The following is a 24,575-nucleotide window of genomic DNA, read 5'->3' as shown; positions in this document are numbered from 1 at the left end:
CACATAAAAATTTATAATTAGACATTATATATAAAACTTATATATATTAATATTTAATATATATAAAATATTTTGTATAAAACTTATATATAAAAATATTATTTTTTATTTTTTTTAATCAACTGGTCCGGTCTGGTTCGGTCTAGGCCAAAAAATCTCGGAACTGGCCGATTTTTACATTTTAAAAACCGGTTCAAAACCGGTCCGGTTCGATTTGGTCCAGACCAGTTTTTCGATTTTTCGATTTGAATTTACACCCCTACCTGTGATATGATAAAATTATCACATGTCCATATTTCGAAAGTACCTATTAATTACTCGTAACTCACACCATAATTCTTGTAATATCCACGAACATATTCAACAACATATTCTTGAGTGATGCTCTTAGTCTTCTTGAACTCTATATTTTCTGTTATCTTCTTCAATATTTACACGAAGCTATCCGCAAATCCAAATTCTTCTAGAGCTTTGTTGACACTTAGGCTATAGGTGTTTTTCCATTATAAAAGAATATAACAAAATAGAACGCTATGCAAATAAAGTGCTGTTTGGATAGTAAGTTGAAATGAGATTAGTTGATATAAAAGTTAAAAATTAAATAAAATATTATTAAAATATTATTTTTAATATTATTATTGTTTTGGGATTTAAAAATGTTAAATTGTTTATTATATTTTGTAAAAATTTGAAAAAGTTGTAATGATGAGATGAAATATTTTTTGTATCCAAACCAACCCTACATCATTAAAAATAGAAATCCTTTATATAATTTGTATATGAGAAATATTAATAACCTAATTATGAGAAATCTCCAAAGTATACTTAATTATGTTCTGAACATTATAGTTAAAAGGAAAAATATTATTGATCATCTTTATAATCATTATCATTTTATCATCTCTTGATGTAGCATGAAATAATTGTTGGATAAAGATGAGATAACAAACAATTTTCCAAATATTTTATACTACATCAAGAGATTATAAATGGATAACGACTAAAAGCTTAGCATCATGATGAACATGCAGTATTTCTCTTTAAAAAAACTGTCTGTCACTGGCGATCGCTAAACAAATATTTATATGAACTACAGTTAACCCAAGAGCCAAATTAAAGAAAAAGTACAAATGAACAAGTCACAGCTCTCTGAACATCTATCTAATATCTACAGTCATATATAAACTTGTGATGGATCATTGGCTAGCTGAACCACTGGTCCTAGCTCATCCCAGCTTCCGTTTGAAAAGAAATAATCATCTGCGCTTGGGTACCTAAAACTTGAGTAGGATGATGGAAATGGAAATTGGGTGGTCGCAGAGTTCATGTACTGTCCCGCAAAACAATGGTGGTTTCTTTCATCAAACTGTTGGATTAGCGGTTTTCTTTCGTCACTTTGTTGAAGGACCGAGTCTTCAAAACTAATGTATAGCTCCTTGTTGTCATTGTCAGACTCCAAACTACATGGTTTGGAACATGAATCTGTCTGATTTTGTTTGCTCGAGGTTTCTAATTTCCAATTGGTTGGATACTTTTTATAAGATGCGACACGTTTGAATATTCGGCAAAGTGTCCAAACTTCCTGCAAACCGGCCATTAGAATGACTAAGTTAGCTTATTATGGCATTAATTGATTTGAAACTGAATGATATCATCGAAGTATTTTCGAATTAATTAAAGTTCTTAATTAATTTTCTTACTTGGCATTCAACCAAATAGTATATGTATGTAAGAATACAGTTTTGGACTAAGCAAACAAGATTTGAATTGGATTATCACATACATGCAATAAGTAGTTCCAAAAGTCATCAATCTTATAAATTAACTTCTACCTATTATATTAAAAGAGCTGATCATGATTCATGCATGGGACGTACCATCTATCACAAAGAGACTAGTCCATGTGGCAAAAATAAATAACATTGTAGAACATTTAAAAGTAATGAAGCAAAAATTATGCGCAGAACGTTCCAAAAAATCTTATTCAAGTTAATATATATAATTAACTAGTATACATGGCTTCCACTCTAACCTTTAAAATTCGAATAAAAACTCTAATGGCCGATCTCTTCTTAATTTCGGTTTTACTGAGATAGGCTCCTAGCTAATTGTCAAGATGAAAATCTTTCCTCTCATATATTTCCGTGGAGAAGTTCTAGTGATTAAGGGATACCCTTTTGGAAGTTCAAAAAGAGTTTAATACAAGTTCTGCAGGTATTCCCCGCCTATACTTTAACATCGGTTTCTTGTAAGTTAAGAAAGGGTACATGTGTGTGTACTTTATAAGCCCCGTTTGGATACAGAAATAATTTTATCTCGTCTTATTTCATTATTACAACTTTTTCAAATTCTCACATAAAATATAATAAACAATTTAATTTTTTTAAATCACTATCCAAACCAGGCCTTAGATGCATGCAACGTGTGTAGATGATTAAGGAAAGTAATATTTAATTAAGGAAAAAGCTAGATTAATGAGAATAATCTTACGGCTTCTTGAGCAATATTATTGCTGGCATTCCTGAGCTGGTTGCTACTTTTAGTAGTACCGTTTGTTGGAAGGCGAAACTCGTGCATCATCCAATCAGTTTTAGTACCTTTACCAGCACTTCCACGATAGTAGACTAAGGACTTCTTGAGGCCAATGCATTCACGAGGTTCGTGGACTGAATATATGGGCTTATCAATGCCTGTGGCTTTCCAGAATCCAGACCCTGTGACTCTGTTAGGTCTGATGCTGTTTCTATATTTCCTCCCTCTTATGCAGAAGAAATACCACTCCTTGTCCCCAGCGTTTGTAATGTCTTCTTCTTCATTGTTAACAGATGGACATAAATCAGAACAAATCGTATACACACACAGATCATATAAATAGGAAGCAAGACAAACGGTTTCTCAACACTTTTGAGGTAATTAGTATACTTATGGTTGCAAGCTGATGTAACTGAATTTAGAAATTGAATACAATGAGGTTGGTTAGACCAAACGCTTATGTCCATTTCAAAGGACCGGACTTTTTCAACGCACCTAATTTGAATTCCCCATCAAGAAAAGGTTTACAGTAACAATCTCTTTCGGTTTCCCCCTTAACCCCAGTACTGCATGTGAACATCATAACTCCTGTTTGGATGGCAAGAAGATGAAATTTTATGGCACCTCTTTCAATTATCTAGAAAAATACGATTAGAATTGTTCTTTTTTTCTTTTTGTCATCTCAAAACTAGCTAATATGCGTTGAAGACCATCTTACGAGGAATACTGCATGTGGCCCTAGCTAGCCACTTGCTTTCCATTGATTTTTGAAAGTCATGTCATTGATCTGGTGGAGATTGTGAAATTGGAAGCTGCTTATGTCTTATAATGATATTGCAAGTATAGCCCAAGTCACGTCTATATATATATATATATATATATATATATATATAAGAAGCTGCAAAGGTTACAATTAATTCGAGGCCTTCGAATTCAATAATGCATGTGTAACTTGAGAGGAAGGCTTCAAACCTATGAATTAATCTTTAATCAGATCCAACTACATATCTCATCTATGATCGAGCAACGACTGTTAATATTAATTAAGACTTCTGATCATGAGCCTTGATCTCTACCACTGATCATTCTTGTGGTCTAAAATTTATATGTAGTACTGGTTTTACGAAGGTTTCTTTCATGGTACTGGATATACATATATATATATATATATATATATATAGAACAAATTACTGAAAGCAGAAGTACTTACTTGCAAGATCCCATGGATCATATTTGTATATGTCAATTTGTTTGATTAGTTCAATACTGATTGGTTTCTTCTCCACCTTTCTCAGCAAATAAAACCCAACAAGCTCTTCATCGGTTGGATGAAATCGAAAACCTGGAAGCATAATTTCTTTATCGTTGCCCTTATTTTTAAAGTCGTATGCAGAGCTGATCACCTTTGCTACTTCCATCTTCTCTTTCTCTCTCTAGCGCTCTCTCTCTCTCTCTCTCTGTGGAACATTAGCTATACTTGAACAAAGACTTGATCGACTAAGAAGCTTCTTATAATGGGTAGAATCATAACATCTGGATCAGGGAGGTTGTATTAGTCAAGTCTCAGGAAGGGACTTTGATTATGAGATCAGTACAAGGCCAAAAGAGTCATTGAAGAAGTCTTCCATTTGCTGATAATTCATGACCTAATTAATAAAACAAAAGTTATCTAATATCTTATAAAAGGCTAAACTCGGAATTAATTAAGGTTAAAAGGCACGTGGCAATGGCACTTTGAAATTAAAAAGATCTTCCTACAATAAGAACTATAAAGTCCACTTCAGTGGGCATTACATTTTGACTTAGATCGGCCAACTTACACTCTAGCATACGGAAAAAGTCAAACTAGAAACTTTCAAACAAATTAATGCGAGGAAAAAAACATTTGACAGCAACCAGGGAAGACTATATATATATATATATATCTTCTGGATACGAATATATATATGTATATATACCATGAATATATATCCTGTAAACAGAACTAATAATGCATCAAGAAAAATAAACCTTCGCCCTCCTTTATAGACTAGATTGTCAACTTAGACAATCAAGGCGCTCTACGGATGGATGAAAATATATAGTTGATATCATGTATATATTCCGTTCTTACTAATTCCCACGTAGTACTATTTTACTTTTCTTAAAGCCGCCCAAGAAATAATGCTTTTCTGGTAATAAGATTACTATAATTTCTTTGTTTGTTTGTTTTTCTTTCTTTCTTTCTTTCTTTCTTTTTTTTTTCCTGCTTGCTAGGCAGATTTGATGTCATTTTTTTTTTTTTCTGACTATGTGATATTATTGTTCCCATAGTTTCCCCACTCCATTTTGTGTTCTTGATGCCTTAGTCGATAGTACCGTGCGCAAGTAATATTTAGATTTAGGGGCTGTTACGGGCTGCGTTAGAAATTTTAGACAGTCATGTTTAAATAATTTTAAAAGCTCTAAAATAGAAAAATTAAGTTGTTTAGATGTTACATATTAAAAAATAATATGCTTAACCGGGGAAGAGCTTTTAAAATATGTTTTAGCTTATTTGAGATGAAAAATTACTTTTTTATAAAGTCTTCAAACGTGTTTTTCCGAATAATCAAGCATATAGAGATTTTAAAAATACTGTCAATGAACAAAAATATCAATACAACTTTAAGATAATTATAACTTTCAAACTTTTAAAAATATGGTCATAATTTTTAAAAATTCAAATGATTGTTATTTTCAGTTCATAAAATAATTTTTTAATTTGTGTCCAAACAAATAACATGCAGTTTGAAAGTTCTTTAAATATAAAATTATCAAACAGTAAATAAATTTTTAATAATAGAACTTATTGCTTAATCTATAAATTTTAAATCATAAAACTATAAGTAGTTATATTTCCTACCGCAATTCCAAACATCCACTTAGATAGACCATGCTTCTATATATATGCGCTTATTCATACATGTAATTTAATATTATTTTATATGCTATATATACATCATTTCTGAAACTCAAAACTCTTCCCCTGTTAAGCATATTATTATTTTTATCATTTAAATTAGATTAATATAAATTATTATAAGAGTTAAATTTGAAAGGTCATAATATAACCCTTCATCTTCTTGTCAGCGTTACGTACTTTAATTATTCAAAAACGCTACTTACAGTCGCGTAAGTAAACGGCTTGCAGTCGGCTGCTGACGTGGAAAAATAAAACGACGCCGTTCTAATTTGAGGGGCTTTGCATCATTTTCCCCCAGCCCTCTCTCCTTCTCTGCTTTCTCGAACATTCTGTGTTTCTCCTTCCCCCGAAGACCCCTCTCCCCCTTTCTCCTTTCTCGCGAACCCCTTCCTTCCTCTCGAATGTTCTATGTTTCTCCTTCCTCGAAGACACCTCTCCCCCTTTCTCGCGAACCCCTTCCTTCCTCTCTGTGTTTATGCAAATCCCCTGAAGCGATTTTCGTTCTCTTGGCGAAGACCAGCCGTTTACGTTCTCTCTAGCGAAGCCCGAAGCCCCTTCCTCTTTGTGTTTCGAAATGCAAAGGTCTTCCATTTCCCTTCATCCCGACTTCTCACCTCCCTCGTAGATGACCCAGTAGACCTAACCCGAAACCGTAACCATAACCCTAACCCTAACCCAGCCCATTTCCCTTCATCCCGAAACCCTAACCCTAAATCTAAGCCGAACCCTAACCATCCCCTTTCCCTCATCCCGAAACCCTAACTAAGCCGAACCCTAACCATCCCCTTTCCCTCATCTCGAAACCCTAACCCTAAATCTAAGCCGAACCCTAACCATCCCCTTTCCCTCACCCCTAACCCTAGCCCCTATCCTTCATCAAGGCACAAGGAAGACAGTCGCCCATGTCCAGTCCAAGTGGAAGGCAAGTACATTTCTTTTTGTATTATGCATTTTTTTTCCTTATTTTGTTTGTTGCTTTTGTTTAACTTTTCAACTATTTTGGTTTGGAGTTTTTTATGTTGATCATGCTTGGACTAGTGAATGGGTTGTGCCTTCCGATATACATGCATTGTATTCCTTTTTCATGGTTGGATCATGATTGGACTAGTGAATGTATCGGATTTGACAGTAAAAGAAATTTGGGTTTATGATTGTTATTTAATCTGCTGTAACGAAGGAGTAGTATGATTAATTTAAAGAAAGAGGAATTACTAGGCTGAGGCATAATCTGTATGACCAAATAAATCACAACAGAGATGACCCATCACTATTATAAATCAATTGCCTATGCCCCAAAAAACAATAAAAATTAAATAAATCACTAGGGGTTGTTTGGGTGTACTTGTTTAATTTACTTTGTACCTTTGTTGTGCATTATATCCTTGGATTCATGGTGTGAGTTGAACATCAATCAAATGATTCCTTTGATAAGTCTTTTTGCATCCCATGGTCAATAAATATTGCAAATGAGAGGGAGATGTGCCTGCCTTCCCTTTGCTCATTAGCCTGTTCTTGCTAGTCTTTCTTGAAAAATTTCATGTGTTAGGACCTGTCAGTTTAACTTGGAAAAGAGTATTCATTTTAATGTGTTTTTGAATCTCTTGTTCAATAAAGATGGTAAAAGTTTTTTTTTTTTGTTCATAAGTAAGAATGAAATAGAATAAAGCAAAACCAGGCAATTCTTTTTTGAAGCAGTTGTTTGTTCAAGGTGGGGAATGCAATCAGTTCCAATTAGCCATCTCTCATGTATCTGTATAATGGTGTTTTCAATGTGTTGTACAATTTTTTAAGGGGCATGAAAATTGTTTTAGCATCCTGATTTGAATCTGTGCGTGGTGTTTCTTTTAAACTGTATCAGTAACTTATGAGTGATTATGAATGTTTATTTTTGGCCTAGAAAGGGCTTTCTCAATATTTGCAACTTTTTTTTTTTTTTTCTGAAAAAATTAATTGTAATTCTGTTGATATGTGTGCCTTTCCATTGTGATTATGGTTGAGGTTAGAATGCCGTCGTCATCACTGTCTTCTTCATCTGTTGGCAAACGTACTTTTGCTCCTCCATTGTGCTTCTGTGAGGTTCAAGCTGTAGTGAGATACTCAACTACTAAGGCAAATCCAGGACGACCCTTCTTAGGGTGTCCAAAGTACAATACAAAGGTAACTACAACCTTTGTAGTTAATAGATTCATACACTGTTACGTACATCTAACAATTTTTTAATTTTTATTGTCACTTATTAGGGATTACCATACTGTAAATATTTTAAGTGGGCTGATATAGAATTACAAGAATATGCAAATAAATTGTCAAGGAAGGAGGAAGAGCTTGAGAAGAGACTCTTCGAAGTTGAAATCCAAGTAACTGAGCTCCGTAAGATAGTAGATGAATTTAAGAAGAGAGAGATGGAGTTGGTGTTTCTTGAAAGAGAATCTGTCCTAAGGCATTCACGCACGCAATCCTGGGTGTATTTTGGTCTTTTTTTAGTTTTTTGCTGCTATTTATTGACAAGGTAGTGGTTTCTGTTTTTTTGTTTTTACTCTAAATTTGTACTTGTGTTCCGTAAGTTTATTAGATGTGCGATGTAAGTGTTTTGGTCTGAATTTGTATACATGTTTTGGTCTGAATTTGTATTAGCTGTGCGATGTAAGTGTAAGTTAGTTAAGTGTATTTTGGTTTGAATTTGTATACGTGTTTTGGTCTGAATTTGTTATTCTCCCATGTACAATGTAAGTGTAAGTTAGTTAAGTGTATTTTGGTCTGAATTTGTATATGGAATTTTGGTCTTCCATGAGAATTGAATAAAAACTTTACAATCGCTGAAATAAAATGAACTTGTGTCAATCCTGTTACACACACAGAGTTACAGGTTTATTCAATCAATTCTCATGATGAATCTGTTGTTTGGCAAAACAAAGCTGCATTACTGAAAGTGTTGCGTAAATGTTGGCTGAAAGTGTTGCCTAAATGTCAACACACTTAGCACTAATAATGCACACGTAAAGCTGCATTACTGATGACTCTTCACGGTCACAAAGAAGTACATGGTAATGCCTAGTACCTGATTTACACGTAAATGCCTAGTACTTGCGAGCCAAGATGACTCAGTAAACACGTAAATGAACCTGTAAATGTTGAAATGCATTCTGTTGGCCTAATGTAAAATGCACTATCAATACCCATAACCATAACACTGCAATGAACCTGTTACACATACAAATGTATTCTCAGTACATGTGCACACATAAATGAACCTGTTTAACAACAATACATTATCACTACCAAAAATAATCACAACTGTAACTTGCCAAAATAGATCACTTGCCAAAAATAATCAGCAATACATTATCACTATAAACAAAATACACATAAATGAACTTGTTTAACAGCAATACATTATCACTACCAAAAAATAATCACAACCGTAACTTGCCAAAATAGATCACTTGCCAAAAATAATCAGCAATACATTATCACTATAAACAAAATATAACTTCTTACAAAATAGATCCCTTGCCAAAATAACTTCTTCCAAAAATAATTACAAAACAAATCACTTCCATGGTTGCAAAAATTAAATTTCAGCCTTCTTGCACCGGTTGTGATCCATCAGAACCCAAGGAGGTCTGGTTGAGCGCCATCGAATCCAAAAAAATCTGCATGGATTAGTATGCAGATAAATTTCTGTTAGTACATGGAAAGTTCAATAATATTAATGTCATCTAAATATTACATTAGTAGATGCAAAGTTTAGGAATGTTACACTTTCTTGGCTGCCAAATACTGTTTCTCGGCTTTGGGTTCCACTACTGTCAAATATGCAGCTGTCTATAACAGACTGTTTATAAATAAGAAGTTTCTTAGTAAATATTAAAAATGGGAGGTTGACCACAATACTAAAGAAATTTCTTAGTAAATATTAAAGGCATGAAAAAGTAAAGTAATACCTGCACTTGTACAGGATTGGTGATATCCACTTCTGATGGCCCAAATAAATTCCTGCACGTCCCCACTACTAGTATATCTCCTTCTGGTGTATCTCCCTCTCGCTAAAAAAAATTCCTGTCAGTAAATTTTCTTTCTTTGCGAATTAACATTATAAATGTAATACACATTTACACTTATGTTTATTATTATTATTATTATTATTCTCCCAATCTTAAAAATTCACCTGTTTGCGTTTCCCTCTGACTTGTGCTTTCTTTTGTTTGGCTTTAACCTTTCGCATGTCCGTCTCCATCCTGGATGCTCGCCTCAGAGATGGGGGTCTTCCTTTCCCTCTCACAACAAGTGGACTCTTCACTTGTTGTGAACTACCAACTGTATTTTTGTTCTCTGTCATCAAACCAGCATTCGAACCTGTTATGAACAAAAATTTTACACTTAGATATTAAGTAGTTAATATGAAGTAAACCAGATTAACTTATTTTAAAATTCATCGGAATCGAACCTGTTTGGATTTGAGATAAGTTGAGTGTTTGCTCGTGATAACATTCAGTCATCTCTTGTATCCTCTTCTTTGCATCTTTGAATTGCTCATTAGAATCCGCTGCATAAGTTATCATCCCATAACACATATTTAAAAGAATTGAATATCTATGACCATTTGGCCTCTGCTCCCCTGCGTCATAACTACTGCGAATGAATGTGTATCTCCTCTTGATGTCCTTTCTCCATCGGTCCAAGATGTACCGGTCTGGCAATGATTTTATACCGTTACACTTGAATACGGCCAAAATATGCCTACACAGTATCCCTCTCATCTGAAATAACCCACATGAACACTTAGCACTGCAGTCTTCCTCATTAAAGTCCACTAAAAATGTCACTGGTTTAGTGAACTCCTCAATACGAACTTCATCTTCTAGCAAATAACTCTTCATTACACCATCCGATGTAAGTAGAGATGGATCCAAATCGAGCAGACCAATTACTTGCTGCTGAACTTCCCTAAATTTAGCGTTAGTGTACAACTCTTGGAATTTCTTTTCGATTGGAGATCTAGATATGCAGGGAATGACCTGGCTAAATGACTGAAATTCCGCATGGTTTTCATTCTCAATTTTCTTCCTCAACGCACTGTCAAACTGGTCGACAAACTCCTTCAAGTTTGTCTTCGAGTGAACATAACCGTCAAAAAAAGCATTCATACTCTCGCTGCGCTGAGTTGTACTCATTCCAGCCCAAAAGTGCTCTTTCAGGAATACCGGTACCCAATACTCACGCTCCACATATAAACTTTTCAACCACACATTCTCATGTAAGTCGTATGTGTTAATAAACCCAGCCCAACATTTCTCAAACTCCTCAATAGTTTGTGTGTCATACACACATTTCATCAGTTGAGTTTTTAGCCCACTTCTGTACGCAGCATACGACCCAAGCTTCTCAGGGACTTTCTTCAGTATATGCCACAAGCATAATCTATGTCGAGTTTCTGGAAAGACGGTAGCAATTGCATTTTTCATTGCTTTGTCTTGATCAGTAATAATAGCCTTTGGAGCTATACCATCCATACACTGCAACCAGGTTTGAAATAGCCATGTAAATGTCTCCGTGTCCTCACTGGAAATCAACCCAGCTCCCAAAAGAATCGACTGCCCATGGTGATTTACACCGACAAATGGTGCAAAGGGCATCCCATACCTATTCGTTAGGTATGTGGTGTCGAATGTATCTATATCACCAAAATACTGGTAGGCTGCCCGACTACGTGGATCTGCCCAAAAAACATTCTTTAATCTACCGTCATCGCCTAGATCCATCAATGCAAAAAATCCATTATTCTTGTACTGCATTCTCATAAAATAATCCCGTAGTGCTCCAGCACCACCTGCGCCAAGTCGCAGATGTCGTGCTTTGTCGATGTAATTGCGACAATCTTTTTCTAAAAATGGGAGGTTCTCGAAGCCACCTGCGCCAACAACAAGAGAACCGTAACTCTTATTCAATCGGATGCCAGCTAAGTCGTTCGTGTCTAGGACTCTTTTAACGGTCTCACTCACTTCTCTGTTACATCGAAAAAAGCGGGATTTTTTTGGGCTGAGGCCGTGATTATGTGTATTATGCACAGTTGTTATCCGCATCTTTCCCTCAACTCTTAAAGCATTAATTCTTGCCTTGCAGTCCGTTTTCCCCGTCGGACGTGGGTTGGCGACATTCGAACTCTTATTCCGGGCCTTCCCTCCCCGTGCACAACCAATGGTGACATATCTGACACTTTGATCCTCTGACCTCTCACTCCTCTGTGTCATCACCCCAAACCCGCATTTCTTTGCATACTGTTTATAATAGCTCAACAAATCTTCAAACAAATTAAACTCCATCCCCGACTTTGGCTCCTCAATGATATCATCACTATCCAATGATGGCACTACCCGTGGTGTACCGGTAGTGCCATCGTCAATTTCCCGTTCATCTGGTCTATCCAATATAATTTCTTCATCAACTCTAGTTGAAGAACATGGAGGTTCAATTTCTAAACAATTGGGCCTATTTTCTTCACTAACCCTAGCACTTGTTGCGGAGCTTGTAGCGATAACTGGCCTCGGAGGTCCCATCCCATATTGAAATGGGTAACCAACGTTTTGCTGAAAACAAAAAACAAAAAACATTTAAGCCGTAATAAAAAGTTAGTTACGTTATAACTAAAAGACAACAACGAAGTTGAAAAACCACCTGAATGTTGCTTGGATTTTTGTTGTCATCTGGATATGGCAGAAAAGCTGGTGAACATGCAAGCATTGGTCCAAAGTAGCCATGCATGTAATTTGGATAATTTAGTAGACCAGTTTGAGGGATGTCCTAACATAAAAATAAAAATAATAATTAGGACGTTAAATATTGAGTTGCAATAAATTTTTAAATTATGAAATAACATACTAAGTTTGACGGATTTGTGGTAGATGGTGTTAGCTGAGATGAGTGTTCTTCTCCTTTTCCCATGCCCTGTTCAGGTTCTTCAATATCCCAGGTTAGTTTTTGATAAGTTTTCAGGAAATTTAATTCAATCAACCAATAGTGTGTACATATTTCTTCCAAGAATTACAAAACTGATCAAAGTTTGATAAAAATTCAAATAAGATTTATTTACAATGTCAGACAATTGATGCTAACCAACCCATGCAATATATTCAAAGGGGCAAGCATGACATTTCTCAAAAGGACCACACTAATCAAACTTTACCAACATCAAACTTCAATATTTTTAATTTTTATGTAATTAATTAATACAATTACTTGTTTTGTATGTGTAGGAAAAACAAAAACTCATTTGGGAACTGACTTGAAATAGATCATACAAACATCCAAATTTATTCAACCAACCAGAAATAAATCATACAAACATCCAAATTTGTGGAACTGACTTGAAAAAAAACATCCAAACTAACTAATACATGTGACTGACTCGCAATTTATTTTCATCCAACAAACATCAAAACTTGCAGATATTGCAAAACATTTTTTATTGCATGATGAAGCAAACATCTGTCTAGACAGATGGTACCTTTGGTGGCGACGGTATGGAGACGAGGCTGACCCAAACTGTTGCCCCATGAAGTTGACCCGAACTGCCCGAAGCCCCACGAAGTTGACCCGAACTGCTGCTGGCTGACGAAGCTGGCCCGAACCGATGCTGGCCCACGAAGCTCACCCCAACGAAGCCCACGAAGCTGACCCAAACCAAGCCCACGAGACTTACCCACACCAAGCCCACGAAACTGACCCACACCCAGCCCACCAGACCGGCCTTCGGTTGACCCACTACCCACCGCAAATCGCTCCAAGACGAGACGGAGTCACGGAAGGATCCTGCGCCTGCACCCACACGAGAGCCCGAGACGAAATGGCTTGGTCAATTGGTCTGAAAGATTTTAGTCTCAGAAGCGGGAAACGAAATGGTGAAATGGGTTTCGTTTTTTTTTTTTTTTTTTAATTCATCGGCTGACGTGGCGTCAGCCGACTGCACAGCGTCTGCATAAGACGACTGTGCGTAGCGGAATTGTTAATTATTATCAGTAGTATTTCATTACCTCGCGACTCATGCAATTCTCACCCTTATTATTACTTCTACCCTTTATTACCGCTTTATTATACCTGTCTAGTTGTGTACTTCTCGTGGTGATCACTGCTTTATTGATTATCATCATTTTGTCTTCTTTTGTCCATAATATTTTGTATTTTTTCGTTTATATGTATTTTATAAATATTAGTAATCCAATAATACCATCTTTAAACAATTTCACATAATCAAGTTATAAGCGAAATTATAAATTGAATAGAATTTAAATACTTAACATAATCATGTCTCGCAGGTGTCCGACTAATTTTTTATTTTTTATACATAAAAGAATGAGAATTCGATCATTGATTCTCTTAATGAAAAATTAAGATATTGCTAATTGATTCAAAAGAGTGTCTTATTTAGATGTATATGCTAAGACACAAAGGGTATAATGCTTGGTTCGCAGAACCGGAAGCTCATGAGGAATAGCTATTCCTTTTGTTTGATTGTCTTTCTTGGATGATGAATAGTCATTCCATGAGACTAGCTACCAACCATTCTTCAATACGAGGAATATTTTTTCCTTCAAAAATGGAAGAAATGACTATTCCAACAACAAAATGTGTAAAATTCTTATAATTTTTTTTCATAAAATTTTAAAATCTTGTTGGTGGCCGACTGGCCACCAATTCCCAGACACGGGGTTGGCCGAATCACCCCAAAAATATCAATCTAGGGGTGGTCCAACCCTCAGCTCATTCGGGGTGGCCAAGGTCAGTGATAGCCAAGGGGGGCTAGCCACCCCAAAAGAGCATTTCGGGATAGTTTGGCCACCCTTTGTTTTTTATTTATTTTAAGATTAAAAATAAGAATAATGATAATTCTATTAAAAGCTTGTGATGTTAGAATATTTAATTTGAAAAAAATCACTTAATTAATCCTTTTGGAATAGTCATATTTTGTCACTAAACAAAAGAATAGGAACAGACATTAATCCATTCCTATAGGAATGGAAAATTGAGATAGTTTGTGAATAGTATAATAAAAATTGAATTATTTATTATATTTTGTGTGGAAATTTGAAAATATTGTTTTAGAATTTAAAAAAATTGAATTGTTTATTATATTTTATGTGAGAATTTGAAAAATTTGTAATAATTAGATGAGATGAGTTGAGGTGAATTTTAAATATAAATGAGGCCAGTCTTTAGGATTAATAAGATTTCCAATTCAACGAACCAAAAATGTACTAAAACTTTTATTTATAAGTTGAGCAGCCTTATTAAACCCTAGTTTCATTTGTTGTTTCGATGAAATTGAGAGATTGGTACTGTAACATGAGTGTGGGCGGGCATGAGTGGGTCAAGTTTTATAAATGAATAATGTTAGGATGTTTTCTCATTTTATTTTTTTATTTTGACCATTCATATATTTTATTTTATTTTTTAATTTTTTCGCTCAATGATTAAGAAAGTGATTATTAATGTATTAATATATTTTTTTAATTTTTTAAAAATGTTTAAACACGTTTAAAAAATATTTAAAATAAAAAATAAAAAAAAAATAAAGTACAATTCGCACCAGAGAAACACACCAAATAAGAAAATTGATGGGGCATAATAGTACTACCCTTTATAAATATCTAGTTGGAGATCTTTGCAATTAGTATTAGATATGAATTACTAAATTTATTAAATAAGAAAAATTACATCCGACTAATTAAGACATGCATTAAATTTATTAGTCTCTTTCTATATTAATAACTGGATGGAGGGACCAATATATATCTCTTTAGACATTAATTATTAAAATGTTTGGAAGAATTATCTTACTAATTTTAAATAATAATTGTAATGTAAAAAGAAACTTAAATTAATACAACTGATTTTTATTTTTGTCTAAATTCATATGCATATTGCAATAGGCGAATTGAAACAAAAATCCGATATAAAAAATATATATTAATATAATGAATCGTTTTAGAATCACTGATCAATTCATGTTCATGAATTCAAACATGTTCACTTGCACAGGTGGCCCGCGTGCTCTTCTTTATAGGCCAGTTTAATTAATATGATTACGTCATCATGACATGTATAGATGTATGAAGTAACTAACACGTTTTATACAGCTGATCAGGGATCGACATTTTAATCAATTATCAGGCCGCCATGACTTTATTGACATGTTTTTACATAGCCCAGCCTCTTAGCTTCGTTTGGATCATTAACTTATCTCAATTCATCTCAAATTATCATTATAATTTTTTTAAATTTTAACATAAAATATAATAAATATTTCAACTTTTTCAAATCTCAAAATAATAATAATATTAAAAAATAATATTCTAACAATATTTTATCAATTCAACTCAACTCACTTCAACATCCAAATTCAACCTTAAAGTGACCCATGCGTATGTGACAAAAGTTATGAATAAACAGTATATGAATGCCTGAATCTAGTACGTGGCACTATAAAAAAAATTATTTATTTGTGGACTAGTTATTTTTTATAAAAATAATTATTTTTTGTTAAAATGAGTTTATTTTCATCATAAATAATCATTCTCGTTACAAATAATATATCATAAATGTCTATTTTTCTTATAGTGTGGTAACTTTGACGCTAGCTAGCTAGGTGAGTACATGATCAGCAATTTTAAAATAGAAAAATGATATGTATTAGTCATTATTTATTCTCACATCTCGTATTTATAATTTTTTATAAGATGTAAAGATATTTTTTAAGATATAAAGTGGGAAGTGATAAATAGTGATTGATAAAAATAAATTTTCTTTTAAAATATAAAATCAGTACTTAATATATATGCTGTCTTAATCTCGATCAGTTACAAATATACATGATCTGTACGGTGCAACTATTGCTATATAGCTATTACAATGTGGTGATTAATAGATTCAAGCCATGTGGCAATATGACCAAAAAAACAAATTAATGGTCACCTACCAACGAAAGAATTCAAACTATATATATCCAAATTAGGCAATCTAGCACGTACGGTACGTACGTACGTACCGTTCCTACAATGAATATTAGACAATCGAATTGAAAAAACTGTAACTTCTTTGACACAGTACATACAATTATATATGTTAATTAGTCGGTGATAAAACAAAGAAGGAAATGCACGCCAAGTGCTTGTGGAAAAGTTCCTTAGAACAGTTTTTGTATTCCCATATATTTTCGTACCCAGTGATCTGTACAGTAGTGACTATTTATAGAATATGTGCATAACAGAATTGAATTAAATGACCACTAATATTGTGACACCTAACAAGTCTATTTATTCTTTCTGTTACAATGTGATTCGGCAGAGCCATTCTCTAATGCTCTAGAATGTTCATGCTTTTTTGAAGGTAATGTATGTGCCTTATTAGTCAGTTTGTTGAGACGACTGATTCGATCAATACATGCATGCCTTCCCCGTGGATCAACCCCAAGCTGGGGCTTGTATTGTTTAGGTGCGAGTATGAACCCCAAGGGGCTTGTAGTACTAGCCATGAAGACGAGTTAAGGTTGGAGGTGGCTTAATGTGTTTAGCCGTGTACAAAAAACATGGCACATCGATTGATCTTCATGATAGTCGTCCATAACAGAATTTTTCAAAGGTTTTGTTTAAAATCGTTGGTTATGGATCGTAGAGATCGATCTTCCAGTACTGTAAACTAATGCAACAGTTTTGTATCGTAAAGATAAGATCATCGATCCCAAAGAATTATACACATGATGGACGATCGATGAAATGTTTTGATCCGAGCTCGGGGTTCCTTTGCTTTGGTGGTAGCTGGGTACTTAGGCGAGCATATATCATATGAACAACAAATCACCACTTCCTTTAATCAATTTAGATCATCACAATCAATATTTTAAAGTATATATGAACTTAAATTTACAGGATGTAAGGAAACTGTAGCGCATATATATATATGCTATATTTATTAATCACAATAACACATATATATTAAATATAATGTAACTTTGTGGACTAAATTACTAATCTGAAGATGTATTGTCTAATGTTTATGTAACCTCAAAAGAATAATACATGCTATTAAATTTTAAAACAAAAATGCCATACAACACTACAACAAAAGAGATTCTTTGGGACAAAAATTTTCATCCCAAAAAACTATGATTTCAATATCCCAAAACATATCTTGAGATGAAAAAAAATCATCACAAGGTCATCCCAATATCATTGTCATGTTTGGAACAAAATTTAGCAAAATCGTTCGATAGCATTCGAACAAAAAGCTTTTTTTTGGGATGATTAAATTTCATCTTAGATATACAGTTGAACACTACAATCATTATGTTCGACCGTGAAGTATGGTCGAACGCAATAAATTCGTTCAAACTTATTGACATAGAAAAACATTCAAACGTTAAATTTAGTTGTCAAACATACAACTATATTTGAACGCATTACGTTTAATGTTCGATTGGATTATGATACATTTAAACGATTTACAAGGAGATGATGTTCGAACATAGATGTCATGTTCGATGTGGTCACTAAGCATTTGAACGGTTATTACGTTGGAATGGTGTCCGATTGATGTTTGAATGCCGATTACGGATTACATTCGAATGTTCTGTGTAACTGTTTGAATGGTTTGGCTGATTATGTTTGAACAATTGTTGGTCGTTCAAATAGTTGGAATTTGATTTCACCCAATAATGAAAATCCAAATACACATACATAATATCTTAAAAAATACATTACAATTTGTCCAATAAACTTAAAAGTAGTCTTATAAGCGTGAACTAAATAAATAAAACAATAGTGTTCATCATACAAAAAACTTTATAAAATGTGTATAATGTAACTCAGTTGGTTGGAGGCCTGAATTGTTGCATAAGTATCTACATTTGGAGTTGCATCTCTCTCCTGAACTCCTCTTGGTTCTGTTCTTGTTGTTCCAATCGCATCTCTATGTCTGCTTGTTGCGCAACTTGAACCTTTAACTCATGCTATCTTGTCTCAATTCCTCGATCTCAAACCACATTTCCTCTAATGTTCTAGAGGTGTTAGAGACATTGTTGGATGATGAGGAAGAGCTAGAAGGCTTGACACAAGAATCCAAACCCCTCAAATATCCTGATCATGGATCCAAAACTTATGTAAAAATGTCAACACTTGTTGATAAATTTTGATTTGATGTAGATTCAGCACATAAATTTTGATTTGTTGATTTACTACACATAAGATAAAGAATTAATATTGCCACAAATATTCAAATATGTTTAATTAAAAATAGTTAATAATACTTACATAATTTTCACGACGTCGGGATGAGTTCACTTTCCACTATAATCAACATATGATGCATCATATAATTTTGTCAGAATGTAATTGGTATCTAAATATTGCTACAAGACACATATTTTATAGATATAAAGTTATTAGAATATGATAAACAACAAACTATATACAATCAAATATATAAAAAAGAATTACCAATCTCTTATAGTGGCAATGGAAATATCTTGAGCCAGCATGATGATGAATCTTCAAATTTTATCTATTTATTTTGTTTATAGAATTTCACTCTTGTATAGAAGTTATAAATATTAGTAACAAAAAATTATAAAATATGACATATAAAATAATTATTTTATCTTATATGTAGGATCCTCAAACATGTCATAAAAGTTTTCCCCATCAGAAGGTCGAACATCCTGAAAAGGATTCTGGCGTGCCTTGTCGTTCTTCTCAAACTTATTATAATGCTTATGACATCTTACCTTATATTTACAGAATGCTTTACACATAAGCTCATCAATAGTCTTACGCTCTCCTCTCAGGCCAAAATTTAGTTCGAAGTCATCATTGAAAAAATATATACAGAAACAAATCATTTGCATATTCTATCTTTTGCATACATATTAAATAATTTTAGAAATTAATTAAACATTAACAAATAACACTTCTTGATAAGGTTTTTGACATGTTGGGGGATTTTATGCTATGAATTGGTAGCCAAATGTGCATAAGTTTGTGTGAGAGCACTCACATGTGATGCAAGCCAATTTGTTGATTGTCCTTCACCTCTCATATGTTCGTCAGGATTGTTAACCTTAATCTTACCCACTTTAATATATTTTTCCAATGTTATATCTCTAGTAGTGCCTCGACCTCAACGAGATTGTACAATTAACTCTAAAGAATATCATATTTATTATAGAAATAAAGTAAATGATAGTTATAAAATATTTAATATGTATGATATACCCTAATTTAAACAAACTTATTATCAGATTTTTACCTTGTTTTGGAGAGTTAATTTCTAGTAGTAGTCAGACGAAGAGCTAGGAATGGGTGGATATGGGATGCAAACTTCGTTCCTCTTCAATGGCATGATTTCAAAGAATTGATACATTCATCACATAAAAGACTTGTCATAAAGTTTCATTTGATCACAAAGCGGGTCAATCATCTGTATCAGTTTCAGTTGACCATTCGCCTTCATCATTTGTAGATACTTTAGATGAGTCAGCATTTTTATCAACTGTCGTATAACAATTTTAGCCACAATATTTTCCCTATGTAATGAAAGTATCTCATACTAGCTCAAATCATAAATAAGTTAAAAGACGAGTTGACTTTCTTGATATGCTTCTTGAGTTAGAGGGATCATCTTCTTCTTCGTCTTGTGCCTCTGCCTTGGATATTACATCATATATACTTCTTGGATAAAACTTTTGTACCACTTCTCATTGATTTCCTAACTCATGATCATCTAAGTAGAATACTTGAGATACTTGGGAAGCCAAAACAAAAGGATCATCATCTTACCATTTTTGCCATGTATTAATACTCAAGAAATGTTCATCATCACGCACTCTCATTTGAGGATTGCTTAAAAAATCCCACCAATCAAACCTAAATGGACCCTCAAATATTTCAACCCAATTATATCGATAGTATCCCCATAGAAATCAATGTTTTCTCCGTCATTACTTCCTTCAACTAGGACATCACTATTTTGTATTTTTGTAACGCTTGTCCTTGTGGTGAGACCTTTATAAAATAATTTTAAGAAAAGACGACAGGAATTACCGTTCATTTTAAAACTTTTACTTCCATACCCAGAATGCAAGACTCTACGTTATAAAATAAAATGTGCTTTGAGAATAAAAGAGGTTTACAACAGAAAACATCAATCTTAAAATAAAAAGGCCTCTCACATAATTAAAACTCTCATACCTAGACTTACATGCTCTTCCCCTTAGGCCGTGTTCATCCTGACCCGATCTGCTCATTTAGTTCCTGTGGGGGTAGGGGCATACATAAAAACTAAAATGAGTCAAATGGTTAGTAAACATTACTTCATACAGTTAAAATATACTAACATAGATTTTCATTCATGCATTCATCATTCCATACATATTATACGTGCATTATACATATATTCATTTTGAAAACATCACTAGGCGGGGTTTTTCTTATAAAATGGGCTTTCTTTTTGTAAAACATTTCTCCCGTCAGTGCCTTCATTTCTTAAAGAGTTTATGCATTCATACATTCTTTCTTATTACTTTTCAATGGTCGTTGCACACTGTTATGCCTCATGTGTTAGGGTCGGTGGTCTTCCTTTGGACCTAGATTCCGCTCATGGCCATGGGTAGGGAATCCCTTTTAGTTAGGGGCAGCACTGGGTACACTACTAGTACTACTTACCCAGTATTGCAATCTGCCCAGTCCTTTGGTACTATCATTCATGCAATCATAGTCGTTACGTATTTTCATGCATTGAAACGTTCATTTCATTTTAGTCATTTCCTTTCATTTAGTCCTTATCTTTTCAGTCCTTTTCATTTAACAGTTCATTCATGGAAAAACGTCATTTAAAAGCATGGCCTTAAACATCATCTTTCATGGCATCCATAAAGCATCAGTTCATAGGGATATTTTAACATCGGTTCATAGGGACGTTTAAAACATTTTCTTCACGTCATTTAAAGTATCACTTAAAGCACAAGGCATAAGCCTCACATCTCATTTCATGAAAATACATACAATTACTGCGTATAGTCATCTATTAACATGCATACAATTAATACTTTGATTGCATAAAAATGGGCTGCCAAGAAGGGTCATACATATGTATACCTTTGAACACTTAGCACACTCTTCATAAATATCATCGAATTTCATTTTGTAAGGCATCGTAAAGGAAAAAAATTTTCATTTTCACCTCATATCATTTAGAAAACTCTAGAAGAGTATGACCATAATATTTACCTAGACTCCATGCTACTTTCACATCATGCAGTCCATTCATGTGTGTGTCAGATGGCAACCTACATGCATACACATAACCTTGACATCATTTTCTATCAAGTGCATAAGCAACTAAACTTAGAAGACATAAACTACACTTCACTTGAAACGCTCACCTTCTATCCCGTGCTCTTATGTATCCCTTACTATGCTAAAACCTTCAGGAACCACTTACGATCACTACCTCTTCCAAACTCGACGTTCTACTTCGAGTGCCTTTCCACTAGAGTGAACCCATGATTCACCTTAGGATTAAGATACTAGGACCTTCGTCTTATTCTTACTATTGACCACATTCCGACGCATGATTTTGACCGACAAAATCATGCATCCCAATCCTAGACAATACACACATCACTACCTTCATGCATCTTAGCTCACACTATATCCTCATTCACATCCATACACACCACACGGCTTTAAGCCAACTCTGAGGCTTAAGCACCGTGTAACTGTACTTAGGATAGATTACCCATTACATATGGTGAATCTGTCTGGCACATGTGTCTAACTAGATGCATATGTACCCTACCCCTTTATCACCTAAGACCAACATATAACACGTTGATCACCTACTTGTGTAAACAAGCCCATACTCTGATACCAACCTTCTCTTAACCCGGCTAGCATGACTCTTCATGCTACCCGTCCCTCCTGACAGTTCATCCCAACACTTGACATGACAAGACTCCATTCATAACTACACCTCACGTCACGTCATAGCTCGAAACTACTCCCAAGCTACACTGTGACCTTGCCTCATCACCTAACATCCCGTTACGTCATTTCTACGCCAACTCCTAACTCATTATGAGTACAGTCCCTCACGTACTCCCGTCTCATCATGACATCTCGTCATGTTCCCGCTGCACCATCCTTACACTAACTTCTCACCCATCACAAGTACGGCTTCTTGTTTAACCATGTCACGAAAATCATGTCACTTCGTGACATTCCCCAGTCATGCTTCCGCTGCGCTACTCTTACACTTATTCTATCACTTCACACATACTCCTAGCCATAAGTCAACTGCACGGTGACACCTGTCACATCAGACTACATGCCACATCATAGCTACTTCGAGACACTATTTTACAGTTCCGGACAGTACTCATCACGCTCTACGCCCATCAACTACGCAACCATCCATATCTTCGCGACATGCCACACAGTGCATCGCTTCACCTCATGGAGTACACTCCACATGTACTCCCTTCACACACGCTATGTTACATCACCATTACGGCATACATGCCATATGGTGCATTACCCCACCACATGGAGTACACTCCACTTGTACTCCCTTCACACACTACACCACATCACTACTACAATACTTCACAGCACAGTCCACAACACTTCAAAGCACACTACATAAATACGCCTAACACTTCACTACACAGCGAACTCCACAATTACGAACAACACAATCCACAACCTAACCAACCAACTAACATAATAACGAAGATAAAGGGAAAGAGAGTTATACCATCGATTGAATAACTCGTGCGTTGCTCACTATCCGGCATGGCCAGTGGTGTCAAAAGCCACTAGCTTGGGCGGTAGTGGTCACTACCGTGGCCATACAACGGGACTATATCGGGGACTGGATCTAGGATTGTGGCTGCTAGATCTTGGCTATGCAATGGTGGTTGACAAGGTGGGGAGTCTGTGGGTGGCGGCTAAGGCCGTGTACAGTGGCTGTCCACTGTATATGGTGGCTGTTTGGGCATAGGAATAGCTAGGTGTGGTCTTGGGAGGGCTCATGGTGGCCTCGTGGTGGTTGTGAAGGGCGAAACAAGGCAGATCTAGCCGTGTACAGTGTACCCGAGAGGGTGAGGGTTCATGTGGGGCAGTTGGCCATGGAAGGGCTTAGGACGTGCCGTGGCGGGGCATGGTTGTGATGGAGTGGCAGCACGATGGTTGGAGAGTGAAAGAGCGTAGGAGAGCTAGGTGGTTTGGCTGGGCATGGGGATGGCTAGGGGAGGTCACCGGTGAGGGAGGGGGCTTCTAGTGGTGGTGCGGTGGTCGTGGGAGGCGGAGCTCAACCGTGGGTATAGTGAACTCGTGCGTGTGAAGGTTGCATACGTGCGGTCTAGGGAGGAGCTAAGGTGGCTGGATTCAGTAGAGGGTGGCCAAGGAAGACTCGTGGTGGTGCTCGGTGGTAGCCCTGGCTAACAGCAGCGGCGCTAGGATGGCGAGAAATGGGTGAAACCCATTTCGGTTGGGCTACCGCAAGAGGAGAGAGAGAGTTGCATGTGAGGGAGCTCGGTGGTGGCTGGCTTGGTCGCCAGTGGTGGCGGTGAGGCTAGGCGACGCACGAAAGGGCCAGGCTGGGCTGAAGGAGATTCGGCTAGGGGAGAGGGGGTGCATGCAGCTTAAGCTGAAGGGAGACGGAGGAGAGAGAGGGAAGGGAAAAGTGAAGGAGAAAGAGAGAAGGGCCTGGGTTTTAATCTTAACCCTTTAATGTGGGGGTCTTCAAAACAATCTAACGGTGGGCTTTAAATGCTGATTTGAAAATGCATAAATATTAACTTAACTAAAAGCACTGAGAGGAGTTAAGATAGAATATTGTTTAAACTAAAAGTTTATAAAATAATTATCTTTCATCATTAATAAAATGATGAAGTCTTATTTAATATCTTTAAGGGAATAAAACCAGCTAATTAATTAGAGTTTTCAACATAATTTAAATCCTATAATATTTTAAATAAATAAAATCACATTGATAAAATGATTTTCTACAATTATAAATATTTTTGGAGCTCTTCAAAAATATTATAATT

At 35.2% G+C, this 24,575-nt stretch overlaps 2 protein-coding genes across 2 annotated transcripts; both read right to left on the bottom strand.

Annotated features, from left to right (window-relative positions):
- Positions 1-1,075: 1,075 nt before the first annotated feature.
- Positions 1,076-3,974, bottom strand: LOC109021728 (transcription factor JUNGBRUNNEN 1-like). Its single transcript, XM_019004441.2, has 3 exons — positions 3,743-3,974; positions 2,491-2,810; positions 1,076-1,582 (listed from the first exon to the last, which is right to left on the bottom strand). Exons 1-3 carry the CDS (start codon positions 3,948-3,950, stop codon positions 1,175-1,177), a joined length of 936 nt encoding a protein of 311 aa, XP_018859986.2. The 5' UTR covers positions 3,951-3,974; the 3' UTR covers positions 1,076-1,174.
- Positions 3,975-9,054: 5,080 nt separating this feature from the next.
- LOC109021429 (protein FAR-RED IMPAIRED RESPONSE 1-like) lies at positions 9,055-12,217 on the bottom strand. The gene is made up of 7 exons (XM_035690644.1): positions 12,152-12,217; positions 11,206-12,063; positions 9,924-10,992; positions 9,645-9,832; positions 9,421-9,522; positions 9,237-9,311; positions 9,055-9,129 (listed from the first exon to the last, which is right to left on the bottom strand). Exons 1-7 carry the CDS (start codon positions 12,215-12,217, stop codon positions 9,055-9,057), a joined length of 2,433 nt encoding a protein of 810 aa, XP_035546537.1.
- Positions 12,218-24,575: the final 12,358 nt, after the last annotated feature.

This window comes from Juglans regia, chromosome 1 (genome assembly GCF_001411555.2).
Source record: "Juglans regia cultivar Chandler chromosome 1, Walnut 2.0, whole genome shotgun sequence".
Taxonomy (NCBI): Eukaryota; Viridiplantae; Streptophyta; class Magnoliopsida; order Fagales; family Juglandaceae; genus Juglans; species Juglans regia.
The sequence above is the reverse complement of the archived record's forward strand: the minus strand, read 5'-3'. Positions and strand labels throughout refer to the sequence as shown.